At 37.9% G+C, this 16554-nt stretch overlaps 1 protein-coding gene across 6 annotated transcripts; it reads left to right on the top strand.

Moving 5' to 3' along the window:
• Nucleotides 1–803: 803 nt before the first annotated feature.
• On the top strand, nucleotides 804–15320 carry ZCCHC8 (zinc finger CCHC-type containing 8). Of its 6 annotated transcripts, none has more exons than XM_076352678.1 (14): nucleotides 804–995; nucleotides 2052–2092; nucleotides 2718–2792; nucleotides 3314–3419; nucleotides 4170–4247; nucleotides 4563–4666; nucleotides 6440–6505; nucleotides 8435–8495; nucleotides 8967–9109; nucleotides 9904–10046; nucleotides 10826–10941; nucleotides 12023–12106; nucleotides 12948–13062; nucleotides 13803–15320. In XM_076352678.1, exons 1-14 carry the CDS (start codon nucleotides 810–812, stop codon nucleotides 14615–14617), a joined length of 2133 nt encoding a protein of 710 aa, XP_076208793.1. In that variant the 5' UTR covers nucleotides 804–809; the 3' UTR covers nucleotides 14618–15320. The 6 variants fall into 6 exon arrangements, with proteins under 6 accessions (XP_076208793.1, XP_076208792.1, XP_076208794.1 ...); XM_076352677.1 differs by having other exon boundaries at nucleotides 8432–8495; XM_076352679.1 differs by lacking the exon at nucleotides 804–995 and adding an exon at nucleotides 1113–1171 and having other exon boundaries at nucleotides 2002–2092; nucleotides 8432–8495.
• The last annotated feature ends 1234 nt before the right edge of the window (nucleotides 15321–16554 follow it).

The raw sequence follows: 16554 nt of genomic DNA, 5'->3' as shown, positions 1-16554 counted from the left end.
GAAGTAGGATATTCCTAAAATAAGGAGATTTGCAGTATGGAGCACAACTCATGGTGATGAACGGTGAACTAATTTTTTTTTTCCTATTGTTTAATTTGATATTCGCAAATTTTAGTAGAGAGAGAGGGATACAAAACTATTGGTGAGAAAGGTAGGATGTTGGAGCCCCTTGCTAATACTTCAGTACTTAAAAATACTGGAAAGTGTGTTAACTTTTTGTGGTAGATTATGTAAGCTTGTCTTACAAGAATGCCTGTATCTGAGCACGTTAAACGCACAAGGCATTGCCTGACCAGGGGTGTGACTCCTTTCCAGGGCAGGGTGCAGTTTGGATGGGGCCTTGCTGCAGCCAGCCTGCTTAAAAATACTCTTGTCCTACACCCTGCTGCTGCCCTCTTTTTCTCTCCACTCCTCACCCCTCCTCAGAAGAGGAAGAAAAAAAAGGAGCAATGCAGCAGGTGGTTCCTGGAGACAAGAATCTTGCCGGAAAGCTGCTGGCCTCCCATTTTGGGGAGACTTGTCCTCCGCAGAACTACAGCTCCCGGCGTGCCCTGCGCCGCTGACAGCCCAGCACACACCGCGCCCGTCCGCAGAGGGTAGACTACATCTCCCAGCACGCACAGTGCCCTAGGCTGGGCGCCGACAGGGCGGGCTGCTGCCATTGCATGCTGGGAGTTGTGGTCCTCCGGCTCCACAATAGGGCAAGGGCCCGCCCGGCGCTTCCCGCTGCGAGCGGTGGCTCCTGCCCTTTGCCCCCTCGGCAGCTTCCTCCACCCCCCCAAGCCCCTCCCTTCCTGCTGCAGCTTAAGATGGCGGCTGAGGTGGATTTCGGGGACCGCGAGCTCTTCGAGCAGCTCGAGGAAGAGGACGGGCCGCCGCCACCGCCTCGCCTCAGCTTCGAGGAGGAGGAGGAGGCACCCGAGAAAGCCCTGGAGGAGCTGTACGCGCGGCTGCGGGACCGCGAGGAGACGGTGCGACGGCTCCGGGCGGAGAATATCCTGACGGGAGAGGCAGGGCCTGCTCCGGGGAGGGCGCAACGGGGCGGGGGGAAGGGGGGCGCCGCTCCTGCCACCGGTTCCCTTCCGGGCCAGCCTTGACGCCTGCCCTCCTGGGGCTGGCGGCCGCCTCCGGCTTGAGGGGCTCCGGCTTTTCCCGCCTCCCGAGGACCTCCGTGAGTTCGGGCCCTGTGCCTTTGTGGGGGAAGGCCCTATCGGTCTCTGCCTGGCAGCCGGAGCTCTGGCGCGTCCTGAAGGACGATGAGAATTGAGCTTGGCGGGGAGAGGGCAGGCTCCCCTCCTTGGGCCGCTGCGAGCCCGCCTCTCGGTGTGGTGGCTGGTTTTTCCTGGCTTCTGCTTCTGTCACCTGAGAGGAAGTTTTCTCTGAAAACTTCTATCTTCAGAAAGTTCAGGTCCGTGCCAGCTTCGCTTCAGTTGGCAAAGGAGGTAGTTGAGTTCTTGAGTGCTGGGATGACTGTTAAAGTACTTGACACTGGACTCCTCTTTTCTGTCTTTCTAGGGAAAAGAAGGAGCTGTATGTTCACTTTGAAAACTCGTTTTTAACATAGCTAGAAATAATTTCAAACTGTTAAATTGTGACTGGGTCCCTAAAGGGTTTTTGGGTTTGATACTGCAGCAGAGTCGAATCTGAAATGGTCTTTATGGTTTATTTTCTATTTACAAGTATGTGTGTGTTACTGTTGACCTTTTTGTGATGATTGTAGGTATTTTTAAAATAAAATACCATAAATCTGACAATTCAACCATAGTTCATGTAATGAATTATACTATTTGGATTGTCACAGCTAGTCCTCTTTTTCAGATGTTTGTTTGGTGTGTTGGTTGGTTTGGTTTTTTTTTCCATTTTATTGTGTTTCTTCAGCAACATATGGATTTATAAATAATCCACTGTGCAGTGAAGAGGAAGGTCTGAAGCCCCATTCGTTATTCTGTGGAATTCTTGTTAGGCGTTTTCTTGTCTGTTTTGATCCTTTAATTAACTAAGGTGCGGGTCTCTTCTGAAGAAAGTAATGTTCCTTAACAATAAATTAACATCAAGAACTTAAAAGGAAGCTGAACGTTCTGACTCGTCCTAGGTATGTTAATGCTGACTTAAAACACTTTGTATGACTTGTATATGTTTGAAATAGAGTTCGTCTGAGATAATAGGTGCCTGAGCTAACAAGGTCTGCCACATCTTTTAGAAACCTCGTTTCTATGTCCCCATCCCTGCTCAGATGTTGAGCTTCTAAAATGCTGTTATCATTCTTGAAAAGTCTTTTAGACTTGAGTATCAAGAACTTAGTTTGTATTGCTGTAACTTTATTTATTTGTGTGTATCTGTTTATGAAACTTATGTAGCCTTCAGGAAAACCTTTTTTTGTAAAGTTCAGCAGTGAGAACAAGTACATTAAAATGGTTGAATAAATAAGAGATCTTATTTATAAGATCTTGTAACAGTTTACTGCAGTTAGAAGAAAACTTCTGTAGTGTGGTGTTCTGTTTCGTTTTCTTTCTACCTCACACCAGGCAACCTGCTTTGCTTGGAAGAGGATGATTTCTGTTTAAGTGAATAGGAACTTCTTAAAAGAACAGAACTTCTGTTGGTCAAACCTTCCTGTCTGTGGACTACAGACTCTTTGCTGTGATAAAACACATAGAGGACATTTACAGTAAAGCTATACAGTAACCATTGTCTGCGTCTCTGTTCTATTCTTCTAGTGGAATTTCAGTGGACAACTCCAAATTTGATGGACCTCTGTTACAGATTTTATTTATGAACAATGTAATTTCGAAGTAAGTACTTCCCAAGAAAAGCAATCCTGACAGGAAATATGACTTTTTTTTGTTTGTTTGGATATGTTAGTGTTTGCCCAAGGGATGGATATATGTTTTATTCAATAACATAAACTTGTTAAGCCTGAAGGGGAGAAAGGATAATAAGCAATATGACAGGAGGTCGCTTGCTTTCATTAGCAATATCTGTTTTTATCATGAAATGAAGTGTGACTTCCAGGAACTTGGAGTGAGTCTGAATAGCAGTTTGAGTTTCATGAGTGTTGTGGGTAAATATAGTAAATTAAATTTTCCCTGCCTCTGAGTTGATTTTTTTTGCCACACTAATATAAGGGTGCTCTCTAATAATAGATTGCATTCCTGTTGGTGGGGGTTGGGAGGAGGACAGGAGAGAAGTTGACTGCCCCTTTCCTGAGTTCTTAAGAAGTAGTAAATGGTAAATGCTTAAAAAAAAGACATCTGGCATATGTTTAAATCTTGCTCATGTCTTCATCTCTGTATATTTCTTCACTCCATTACAGGCAGTATCATCAAGAAATTGAAGACTTTGTTTTTAATTTAGTTCAGAAATATGAAGAGCAGAAGAGAGGTGAACAAGAAAAAACGCACTTCAATGTTAAGCCACAGGTACTATAAAACTCAAATTGTTATTAGGTGCTCCTTCTCTTGCATCTTTATAGTGGGAATATTGAAATACTACACTGCTAAATAGCTGAATTGTAGATGTGTTTTCCTGTTTAATTGCAAATCAAGTATCAAACAAACGTATAACTATTTGTTCCAAAAATAGAGGACCAGGACAAAGAAAATAGCCTTTCTGCCCATGAAAATGCTTCTTTAAAATTGTTCCTAGTGAAATTTGTGTAAAAGCAAAGTAATAAGTTGGTTTAAATAATCGAGAAAAGACCGTAAGGTACAAACTTAACATACTCTCTTCTGATTGTATTTGGCCCAACTTTGAGTGTATATATAAGAGCATAGATGAACAACAGAATCTGGAAATTTCCACTTTCTTCTCTTAGTTTAGAATTTTGAGTTTTACTCAACATTCACTTTTTAGCGTTCACTTTGAATAAAAGGGTGAAATGGCACATTTGTCTCCATCTTTCTCTTAGCTTTTGACATAAGAATAAAGATGTTCTTATGCAGCATATTTCTCATCAAAGAAAACATTAGAAATGAGCTGTGTTGTACTTTGGACTATGGAAAGCATTGTGACTAATGTAGACATCTCCATCGTACTGTTTAACTAAGTTTCATGAAAGAATAGAAGCTGTATTCCATGTTGTGTGCCTTTTACATGCTTAATTAATTTAAAATAACAGTAAAAAGAAAAGCTCCTAAATTACTAATTTGCATTTTTACTTTTCTTGTCAGCCCTCCAGTGTTCTTTTGGAAGAGGACTGTAAAACAGCAAGCTCAAATTCTGCTAAAAAAATTAAAGAAGCTTTTAGTGTAAGTTTTTGACTATATACTCATCAATGGTAGGTCTGACTCTTCATTCTAAATATTCAATATACACTGCCATTAAAATAAGATCTTGTTAAATTTCATTTATCAGTCTAATAGCAGTTAAGTTCAGTATGTTTTGGCTACATCAGTGGAAAAAGCACTTATTTGTACAGGTGTGGGCATGTATCATTTGTAAATTCTTACAGAGTGGGGGAAAAAAACTGGAAATATTTCAAGCAATGTAAATTTATAGAAATGCTACCAATCTGACCTACATACTGACACATTTCTGACAATTTTCTGACTTTTTTTCTACAGGTTGTAGGAAGTGTTCTGTATTTTACCAATTTTTGTCTCGATAAACTGGGACAGCCTATATTAAATGAGAATCCACAGCTGACAGAAGGATGGGAAATACCTAAGTATCCTGTTTACTAAAACAAGGGGGTTTTTCCGTTTGTCAAATTCAAAGAATGCCAGTCGGTAAATTGAACTCAAATTCTGTTCAGTAGATTGTACTTTTCTATCAAAACCATATCGGTCGTTACAGATGAAAAGATTTAATGAATAATTAATGGCTTTTTTTTACTCAAAACATGTAAGTATTTTGATATGATTGGCTCGCTGATTTTTAGAAGACTTAGGCTTGGGAAGAGTGAATGCCTTATCCCCATAAATACATCTTGTGACTTCAGGAATTTCCTGGGCCAGTGTGCAATCAGGTGTGGAATGACAGCTCATTCCAGATATGAATAAGCATTCTCCCTCTGTAAAATCTGCTGTTTGGGAGAAGAAAAGGGCTTGGCAAACTCAGATACGCTCTAAGGTGATTTTTTCCAGATGTGGGAGCCAGAAGGAAAGTCTTTTAATAGAATTTAATTATGGAATGCTTTTAACTTATATCCATTTTAAAGTTGGTTCTTTGCTGTTTGTTAAAGCCAGTATTTGAAAGGTGGAATTGAGGGAAATGTTGGAAAAAGTGTTTTTTAATACTGTAGTCCTCCATGACAAAAAGAAATTGGGCAAGAAATTTCTCCATTTTTCTCAAGTAATCTCATCTCCCCAGTTTTCCAGTATTGCTTCTGCCCCAGAAGGGGTCAGGACAAGAACTGGTTTCACAGTTCATTCTGCAATATCTAGTTATCAAGCTTATAATAAAGGTTATTTCCTAGTGTTAAAAAATTACTTGTATCTGAAAGAAAATCGCAGATTTATAAGCCAGCTAACCTGGGTTTTCTTGTGCCTGCCTTTGACTGTGTGTGCACTGTGCTATAATTCTACATTTGGAAAGCTGTCTCTGTTATAGTGCATTAAGTCAGTCCTGTTCTCCAAATGATACTGTACTATCTCCCAGCCTCCAGATGAAGGAAGTAGATGCGTAACAGGGGAATTTCTCCTAAAATGCAAAGTTAAGTGTGGCTAAAGTTTCATGTCTGCCAGCTTAGCTTTGATATTGTTCTTTAAATGTAGTTACTGCATCTTTCTTTAGAGCTCCCATAGATGACATTAAGCCTAAAATAGCACTTACTTCTGAGATAAATGGTATATCAGGTACTGTGCTTCTAAATGACTGAAATACTTCACTCAATTAACTTGTCAGTTCAACTAGTATCTGGCATCTGCTTTTCTTTTTAAAAGCAACTGTTAGATTCTGGAAACTGCTGTGCTTCTGAACTCTACTGAACCTCTTGGTCTTTACCGTGCCGGTTCGCTTGTGGCCCTCTTGTCTTCTCGTATGTTTTTAGACAAATGGGCAGAGCAGCTGACACATTGCAGTCCAAACACAAACAGTGCGATATGACCTGTCTCCACCTACTTGAGAAGTGAGTTATATTTTTGAAACTCTATCAAAATATGTTATTAATAAGATTGCTGTGAAGCATATCAGAATTATTAGCTTGAAACTTCTGCCTATAAACAAAAGGATTGTAGTTTTAGCAAGTGCTGATAAAGAACAAAATTGGTTATTGGATAGAAATTGGGTAGGAGGAAACAACGTAAGCCCATCTTAGCAAATAGTTTATGATAGATACAGTTTTATAGTTTATACTGTAGACTTCATATCAAGGACCCATCTGTAACTTAATCCGGAAAAGTCAGTATTCTATTCAAAGCACTATTAGGTTTTCACTGGTATTTTAAACAAGATTGAAATTTTGCTTCATCCAGTAGCAGTTCCTTATTGAAATCTAAAGATATCAGCAAGTTTTCAGCCAGATTCTCTCCCTAGATGGACAAGAAATACAAGTAAAACCAAAAAGGTTTGTATTATTCTTAAATATAAAGTTTTGAGCTGAAAAGTTCAGATGTACACTGTGATTATTCCCCAGTATACTAAACCCTTGAACATACTTGAGCAATGAGTTTAAATTAAGTAAACCAGTGTTGAGCTTTGCAGTCAGCGGGTGTCTTGTTTATTGACTTGCTTTAGGAAGGACCTAAAATCAATGTGTAAAAACTTTCTGAAGTTTATGCTCAGTTCTTCTGTTGCTTGCCTTTTTAGTGGTTGCTTTGGTGTACTATCATTATTCTTACTGTTTTGTAGAACAACTCCTGTCTGACTTATTTTATAGGCTTTTAAGACAGACTGATCTTAGAGTTGATTGTATAGCTTTTACGGGAGGTAAGAAGTAAAGTGAATTGAGTTTCCAGCTGACAGCTTGTGTGGTCTTCATAGCATCTAAAGTCACTGATTTCAGATGCAGTGAAGATCAGGCCAGCTTTTAGTGGGAATTTCAAAGATAAAGAGGTGTGCTGAGTTAAACTCTGGTTTGATTAGAAATCCTACAGTCTGAACGGAAAGCAGATTGAAGGGTTGTGCTCATGATATGGGATGGTGATAAAATACTTGGATCACCGCAGAAGGTTTCTGTTTGAATACCGTGTAAAGATGAAGCAGAAGACACACTTCACTTTATCTAATTAGAGGCTTCAAGAGGTTGGAGTGTGTGTGTGGGGGGGGATTACCCTGAACACTCATCCTTGTGACACCCTTTTGTCTCCATTTCTGGTTCCCATCCTAATTTGGTAAAAATGAATGTTCAGAAAAGACATCTTTCTCTAAAATCTTGTAAGAGATTGGGATTTGCCCCCTTATAATGTTGAAAATGTTTGCTGCCATGGTATGAATTTTCAAGGAAAATTAAACTTGAAGCCAGATGCAATTCCAATTGTGCAGAAATTATGCACGATTTCACAATGTGCATAACTTGTTCAAACTGTGGACCAGCACTTTCCAAAGAAAGAGTCATGCTCTCCTCCTACTTGTTTCTACTGGTATCTATTCTCAGTATTGTAAAAAGGATTAGACTTCTGATGATAGAAGCATAAAAAGAGCAATAGAGGTATTAATGTACTACAGGCATATTAAATTGAGGGGTTCCTTATCAGTACTCTAGAGTTAAAAGTATTGTTTTAACATCATCTCTTCCCTTCCTCTGGACATAGCATAAGCTTTAGTATGTAGGTTTTGTTTTCATTTATTGGCACTGCCTAAGCAAATGTTTACATATTTAATCAGAAGCAGAAATCCTTCAGTGAATGTTCTTCTATCTGCGGCATGATATAAGGAAAAGCTTTTCCACCTTTAGGACAGTAAACTATTGGATCAGGTTACCTAGAGAGGTTATGCAGTCTCCATCCTGAGAGATTTTCAAGACCCAACTGGATAAAGCCCTGAGCAACCTGGTCTGATCTCATAGCTGACCCAGCTTTGATTAAGGGACTGGATTAGAGGTTTCCTGAGATCCAGCCTGAATTATTCTATGGCTATTCTATTCCCTCTTAAAGGAATAGATCTCTATTATATGGGATATAAAAGCTCCATTTCTGCCTGGAAGTACTACTTTTCCGCTGTAATTTTAGTTCTCCTCTTTATTTCTTTCCTTTCCACATGCTGTCATGTATTCACCCCCCACCCCCCCCAGTGCTGTGCCCGTGTTTTTCTCATTTCTTGTGTTCTCCTTAGGACTGTGAAATAAACAATGTTCTGTTACTCTCTTTTGAAGATTGATTAATTAAACAGTCAGTTTAAGAGAAGCAGAAGACAGCATATGAAATCAGCAAGCAATGCTTACATTTTTTTCTTTCTAAGTCTAAAACTAAAAATCTAACAAGATTTAAAATAATTAAGTGCATTTAACATTGCAAAATTATTTTCAGGCTTAATTTCTTGTGCATTTTTTAAGCAGGCCAAAATCGCATTGTTTCAATTGTGGTTCTGAAGACCATCAAATGAAAGACTGTCCAAAGGTAAAGTCTACATCAGTATTCAAAAGGCTGCTGCTCTCCAAGAAATGTTTCAGTGTAACTGCGCCATTTAAAAAAAAAAAAAAAATTAGATGTATTGGGGTCAGGATGTACAAATGGTTATTCATCTCTGTTGATTAGATTATACTGTTCATACTTACAAATTCTAACATACTAAATCAGACCATAAATTAATTTTGTAGCATAATGGTTTGAATGTCTCCTTTAATTTATGGAAGGACATTTTTCAGTTTTAACACTCTTTCGTCCTGTTTTAGAGCTCCGCTAGATCCAATGCAAATACTCTTGGTTTTTTGCTATGTAGTTTTCATTACAACTGTAGTTGTATCACACGGCCATGTGATAAACAATTAAGCATGCTGAGGGCAAGGAGTACCAGTTTTATGTTGGGTGAAGGAGTGCATAAATTGTAAATTGCCCGAATCTAAACTTCCCAATTGTATTATCTTTAAGCCACGAAATGCAGCTCGTATAAGTGAGAAGAGAAAGGAGTTTATGGAAGCTTGTGGTGAAGCGAGCAATCAGAATTTTCAGCAGCGTTATCATGCAGAAGAAGTAGAAGAGAGGTTTGGAAAATTTAAACCAGGAGTAATTAGGTATCTCTTTTCCTTCCATTAGCTGTTGCACTGCTTTTCTGGAATACTTTTTCTACCTTTGGAGTGCCAGATGTTACTTTCCAGAGTTCTATAAGTCCATCTGCTACTCTTAACTATGGGTGTATTATGTTCGAATTTGTTTGCTAAATAAAATTTTGTTTAATAAATTGCACAGATATTTTTCAAATGAAAACTCATTGCTAGCTTAATAGTCCTACCCTTTCCCATGGCACTTGTCTCCCTAATGTAGGGAGACAAATTTTACTCTTTGGCTACTCAAATTGCAAATATATTATTTTCCTAATAAACTAAAAATGCATGCAAGATTCTGAAAATTTTGAGCTTTGAGTGTCCTTCCTCTTTTTCTCTCTATTCAAAATGTATTAAAAAAAATCATAGTATGGCTGTAGCAGTCTCCAAAGAAATCATTGGTAAATTTACTGTTGCATTAAGTTCCACCCTTCCCGTTGTGATAGCTACAGTTAAGGCCATGAATCAGAAGTAACAAGTCGAGTAAGTTGTTCTCAGTGTAGAATTAATTCTCATAAACTGTTTAAGCATACATATGCTTGTATGGAGAAATGAAAGTGTTAAAAGTTATCTTTAACATCAGAGCTGGTTTTGACCTAAAATTGTTGTATCTGGAATTGACATGCAACATAGTTTGAGCTAAAACTAAGTTGTTTTAACTGGTTAGTTTAAAATTCAACAAAATGTTCATAACTTCCTTTTGTCAGAACTCAATTATGGATTTTACTGGAGGACTTTGTTTTCTGTTTATTTTCTTAACTTAGTGGGGAACTTCAAGATGCACTTGGTGTCACAGATAAAAGTCTTCCTCCATTTATATATCGCATGCGTCAGCTGGGTTATCCTCCAGGTTGGCTCAAGGAGGCTGAAATGGAGCACTCAGGACTTGCGCTTTATGATGGAAAAGGTAAGGAATGTGCTGCAGGAATGCAATTTTCAGTATGCAGGCTATTTACTGCCTGCACCCTATTCAGGAGACAATGAAGTACTTAGTTTGTAAACCTTCATCTTCCTCATGGAGGAGTGAGAAAGTTGTAAATCAAGGTGGTTTTTTTTCTAAAGTCATGTAAAAATACTCCCCTTTCATCTAGCTATGATGTGACAATGAAACAACTTCTATAATGATTGGATTGCATAGTTGAAGACTCTTTGTCAGTGTGATTCCACTCTAATCAACCCTTGATAATAGAACATGGAGTTCCTTGTGAAATTGTGCAAGACTTGCAAATAGCCTATTGTCAAATTTCCCCTTCCTTTTTTTAATAAGCTTCTCATGTTTTGTGAAAGAAACCATAATACTTTCTAAAGTTCAATAACTTACTCTTATATAATAAGAATAAGAAGACCACCAGCAAGCAAAGAATACATTTCTTGAACCCCAACTTATCAAGTAATTTACCAGCTTTTTACTAATGACCAACATTTATGCTGCATCTCAGAGAACAGTCCTGATGCCAAATTCTGAGGCTAGTAATGGTACATAAAGAGTGGTATTATTATGAATACCCAATTAGGTTTCTGGGGAAGCTTCGAGCATGTATCTGTTAGATTTGGTCACTGTTACTGCCTTTGTGGATCACAAAGCCTTCTATCAACACACATATTCCAAAATCCTGTTCTTAAATCCTGTGGATTTTTTCAGTAATGTTCTTAATTAGCATCAATAATAATTATATTTTGTTATAGATGATGGTGGAACAGAAGATGAAGGATCTCATCAACCAAAACGCATCACTTATGATGTCTCTAAGTTGATAAACTATCCAGGCTTTAATATATCCACTCCAAGTGGGATCCCAGATGTAAGTGGCTGTCCTCTGCCTTCTAAACAACATGCTGAGTAACATTAATTGCTTTTAGCCAAGTTTATCAGTGCATCTCACAATTTTCTTTCAACAGGCTCTTTTTAAGCTATTTTTGCTATTTTTAAGCACCTGGTTTGGGGCTGGAGGCTGTTGAGGTAATTGACATGACATCCATCTACCTGATACCTGTCACAGATCTTGTGGGTAGGGTCTGACAGTGCTTCTGTGGTGATTATTTCCATTATGAGACCGCCAGGAGCCTAGAAGGATAGTTCAAATTTTTATTTTTTTTAAACCAAAACTTTACACACAAATGCCTGTTCCTACATAAATAAATATAATTTCAACTATAGAAAACTACATCAGACCAGTGTGCAATCTCTGGGAAGCTTTGTAACTGCTAGAACAAAACGAGTCATATCCAAAGACCCGCATAGTGGATGCCCTCTTAAGCATAGAGCGCACAAAGAATCTCCTGCGGCTGCTGCTGCTGAACTTTTATTTTCAAAAGCATTTTAACCTGTTGCTAGCAGTGAACTTCATCACTGATGTTAGTGCCTGTGCATTAAAAAGAAGCACTTGTACATTCTTTTTTGCAGCTTTACGTTTGCCCATTTAGTGGCCTCCAAATGTGTTTTTTCATTCAGTATTCTTAGCCAAAGTTCTGTCCTCAAGTTTTTTTCAGTTTTCACTAAATTAACAGTTTTCAAAGTAAACCTTTTTTCATCTGAACAGTTATTTTGAGGGGAAGTTTGTAGTTGTGTTACAAATGTTGAAGAGTAGTTGCTATGAAATGGTTAACGATGTTTTGTAAAGGTGATGATTTTTTTTTAAATTATTATTCCTACAACCCAGTCATAGTGCATTGCATCAGTTGTTTGTGTTCACAGGTAAGAGTACTTTGGTTTGCCAGAAGTTCCTACAAAAGATCTATTTACTCTGATAAATGAGGCTTTTGATGAGAACTTGAATTCATCTTGACTTGTTAATCTCTCAGTGTTTCTCTTAAGTTTTACTGTCCTGTTATTAGCCAACCATATGCAATGTTATTTCTCTTTTTTTTTTTTTTTTTCTGTAGGAATGGCAGATATTTGGTTCTATCCCCATGCAGCCATCTCAACAGAAAGATGTTTTTGCCAACTACCTTTCTAATTTTCATGCGGTAAATATATGTCATTGTTATTCACAAAAAAAAAAGTCATGTAGTTATTGTAGCCAATGATGATCTCTTGTTTAAAGCTTCTTTTTTGCACAAGGGGATAGACTTTCTTGTTGACACTACCAGGTGTGAAATGCTGATGCTTGGCTTTATCTGTTCTAACAAAAAGGAGCTTCATGTTTAGAACAAGTTCCATTATTTCAATTAATATAAGCAGATCCCAATTGTGCAATATTTTATAAACAGTTGTGAAAAAGGTTACTATAAACTTTTACAGCCTAAAACCAGTCTTAGTTCCAGACTTCCCAAATAAGTGAAAAGCTTACTTGCCATAGTCATGATTTACAGTAATCTTATAGTGACTTGAGAAAACTCATGGTAGTCCTGTCCTGTATCATTCTCGGGTCTTCTCTAATGTGATTTTAGCCTAGTGTTATCTACTGCAGAATACTTCCACTTAAGGGTGGAAGGTGTATGCTCTGCTCTTAGTCCCAAAGTGTACACTATATGGAATTAAACGGTAAATTCTAAGCCTGCCAGGAAGGGATGTGCAATACTTGCATTGTGATGGTCTCATAAAATGTAGGTGTCCAGGTGGAAACTTGGTCCTAATCCTGTGTTAGGAATGTAGACAGTCTTTTCTTTTGCCACTTAAACCTGAACAAGACTACAGTTCTGTTCAGTTGCGTTAAATCTCTCAAACTTCAATGTCTAGTTTACACACTGGGTTCCCAAATGATTGTATAGTTATGAAATTGCTTTAAATATGTTCTTATAGCTGGAAATGTTACCTTGTACAATTTAATACTAATTTCTTTTGTTTTCCTGGATGATTTCTCTTCAGCCAAGTCCAAAATCTAGCAATAAAAGGGCTGCATCTCAGTCAAGCTCTCATCGTTCAAAACGACCAAAAGAAGACAATTTGGAGGTACCAGCAGCTGACATGGACCTAGATTCTGGTATAGTTATTTTGCAATTTTTTTTCCTAGTTTCAATTTTTATTTTCAAAATAATTTGCTCTGAATTGAAATGGCAGTGTTCATAAAGAGAAACCAATGTGTTAGTATTTGTTATGGTGGTAATTAATGTAACTGCTAACATATGCTAGCCCTCTCTACAATAAGCATTCTTTGTTGCTGCAATTGTCATATCTGCCGATACCAAGCAGGAGGTTTCAAGTGTGCTCAGAGCAATTGGAATGTTAGGTTACAAATTCCGATCTCTTTACTTCAGGTGTATCCTAAAGAAACTTATGTTATGAAGACCTCCAAATCCTTAAATATTTGGATGAAATAATGTAGGAAGTTAGAAGCTCACAACTTAAACATGAGTCAAACTCACAGGAGGACTTAACAGTGTTGTTTAAACGTTAGAATAGATGGAGGAACTTCTGGCTTTCATTTTGGATTTCCTATGAGGAAATCCTTCAGTGTGTCTCAGTGTGGAATAGGTTTGTTCTCAATACATTCAAGAGTATTGTATCTTTTTTCTTTTCCCCCCCCTTGAATGGCTAGCAGAGTTAAAATCTCCAAAAACATAGTTTCAGTGGATATTAAAATATTCAAAAAGTTTGTTCTATCTCAGCTGAAAACCAAGAATGAGAACACATAAGTCTGCTAGTTAATCAGAGCATTGGTGCTTTGAATCTTGTCCTACTCAGATTTCAGATTCTAATAGATGTCTTTCAATCTGTTTCTAGATCTGGAAGTGTCACAAAGATCTCAAACTCCTAAAAGTTTTCAGTTCCAACCTCCGCTGCCGCCTGGACGTCCATCAATGTCAACTCCTCCCCCTTTACCACGAGGAACACCTCCGCTAAATCTTACACCAACTCAACCTTCAACACCCACCCACTCTCCCCTTCCTAGGACTACTCCACCATTGAATCCTTCCAGTGATGTTCCTCAGCCAAAAATAGTGGACTCAGTCATGGATGAGGATACTCTGACTTTGGAAGAGCTAGAGGAACAGCAGCGATTAATCTGGGCAGCGCTAGAGCAGGCAGAAAGCACAAACAGTGACTCTGATATTCCTGTTGATACACCTTTAACTGGAAATTCTGTTACATCATCACCATCTAGGAACGAAGTAGATCTTGTTGCAGAAGTAAGATCATCTGATAAGGTGATTACAGTGGAAACTAGGTTTTCCGACATCAGTGAACAGATACCAGAAAATGAATGTTCTATAACTAGTCCTAATCCAGGAGATAGTTTGCTTAACTTAAAGGAAAATCCTGGTAATACAGATTCTGAAGGCTTGCTGGATAACACCATGCCTGCTCCCAACCGTGAGGTTAATGATGGAGAAAATACAGGTGGTAATAAAGTGGTCACAAGCATTGAATCATCTGCAAAAAACTCCAGTCTTGTTCCTGATATGAGCAAGTTTGCTGCAGGCATAACACCATTTGAATTTGAAAATATGGCAGAATCAACAGGTGTTTATCTACGAATAAGAAGCGTGTTAAAAAATTCCCCAAGAAACCAGCAAAAGAAAAAGACGTCATCTTAACTAGTCTTCCTTTGTTTCGTTATGTCCAAATCCCTGCTTCCTTCTCTCTCCTTCTCCGGTTTTACAAACTCGGATAGCCTTCCTCATCCTTTTGTGGGAAGGAGAAAATCTTGACGAATACAGCTCTGCCCCGTTCTTCCGTGGGACTGAAGTCAGTGCAGGGCTTCCGTATTGACCAGGACCACCAATGCGGCCAGAAAATGCAGAAGAATTTTGCCAAATTGCATCCTTCTGCTAAGGAATAACAGGACTGTTGATTTGTTAAGAACGATTTACTTGCCAATACATGAAACTCTAAAAAGAGGAGTTTGTGGTTTGCTGTTCATTACTTTGGCTAAGATTTATATTGTCCTTGAGTTTCAGGTGGATTCGTGATTTTTTTTAATATCTGTCCTTTGTACAATAATCTATACTTTATGCATTTTGCTAATTATCCTGTAGATAAGTTTAATATATTCAGAATGTTTTTAAAAAGGTCTAACATTAAGATTTCCCACATCAAAATCCTGGCAATTGGATGAAAATAATCAGGGATTACCAGCATTATCTTCACCATTTCAAATATTTTTATAAATTATTTATGTGGGTCAGTTTTAATTACCACTGTATCTTTTGTAACATCATCCTTCATGTAAACTTGCTGTACATACATGTTCATTGTTGTGTACAGAGGTTTAATAAATGAGCTTTTATATAAAGATTTTTTTAATGAGTCCTAAACCATCAAACTGCTGATTTTTGAAAATTAGCTGCTGAAGATAATTAGAAAAAGAAGCTGATTAAAATGGGGATGAATAAAGTTAAATACTTTAGGAAGGGTCACAACTATTGCGTTCAGGTTTTCATAATCAAGAAGCTGTTAAAATTATTTTAGCTACTTAAATAGAACCTTGCCATACCATTTAATTTTCATAATCTGAAGAATTTCCCACTTCTGAAAGCTTAAAAGTGCTTTAATTAATTAATTCTGCTGATTAATTGTTCTAACACTTTTTTCCCTTCTTTTAATTGTCTTCAGGGGGACCTGTGGGTGAAATGACTGTACGTTATTTGCATTGCCAGCAGAGGGAGTACTAGATTGACTTAGCAGTATTCATTGGTGCTGTAAAGCATTTGTCCTTACATAAATGCAGGAAAAAAGTCTTCCTAGCCAAGTGAGATGCATAGTAAAACAAAGTATCTAAGAAAAGACTTGTGAAGGGGTGATGTTCAAAGGTGTGTTTGATAAGATAACCTCAGAGACTGAACTTACTCTTTCAAATTCTCGGCTTTGCAGATAGTACGTATTTCCCCGAAGATCCTTATAGTACATGGTATTAGTACACTCTGCATTTGAATGCTTAAGAGAACTCCAGGCTTTTTGTAGTTAAAGTCTTTATATTTATTTCCTTTTTTTTCTCTAAACTTTACAGGAAGAGAGAACCAATGTGTCTTTATACATGAACTGCTTGTCTTCCGAGAGGCTGAAAAAAATTTTTGCAGCATATACCAGTTCAGTTTATCTGGTTGCATTTGGAAAGCAGTGGTCGAGGTAAATGTTCATCGTATGTGCTAAAATGAAAGGCTTTTTTTTTTTATCTTTTATAGGAGAAATAGTATTACTTTCTGTAACAGGAATGGATAATGAAATAATAATGTTGCTTCCAGCTTCTATACACTTTACAAAGAAATCTGTATTTGGAAGCATATAGAGATCTTGTGCTTTCTCTATGTCTCCTCCTCCCATGGAGTTAAAAGCTAGTAATGACAGTTTACACAAGCCATTATGTGCTGTGTGCTGCATCATTCACATGTGGATGACGGTGTGATGCAGGGCATGAGGTAATGATTTCAAGTGTACACACCTTTTGGGTGTGTTGAGGTGCTCATATTTTAAACATGCAGTTCTCTCACCACACCTTAGAAGATCTTTTTTTAATAGCTCTTATAAAATGCTG

The sequence above is a fragment of the Aptenodytes patagonicus genome, chromosome 15 (assembly GCF_965638725.1).
Source record: "Aptenodytes patagonicus chromosome 15, bAptPat1.pri.cur, whole genome shotgun sequence".
In the NCBI taxonomy this organism is placed as follows: Eukaryota; Metazoa; Chordata; class Aves; order Sphenisciformes; family Spheniscidae; genus Aptenodytes; species Aptenodytes patagonicus.
This window is presented reverse-complemented; position numbering and strand designations above follow the sequence as displayed.

What these genes read in the sequence shown, in the direction of transcription:
- ZCCHC8 (XM_076352677.1), top strand. Translation starts at nt 810, where the DNA reads ATGGCGGCTGAGGTGGATTTCGGGGACCGCGAGCTCTTCGAGCAGCTC. An exon ending in ACTTCAATGTTAAGCCACAG is followed by an intron (nt 3,420 to 4,169) that starts GTACTATAAAAC and finishes TTTTCTTGTCAG; the next exon opens with CCCTCCAGTGTTCTTTTGGA. An exon ending in CTCCAAGTGGGATCCCAGAT is followed by an intron (nt 10,942 to 12,022) that starts GTAAGTGGCTGT and finishes TTTTTTCTGTAG; the next exon opens with GAATGGCAGATATTTGGTTC.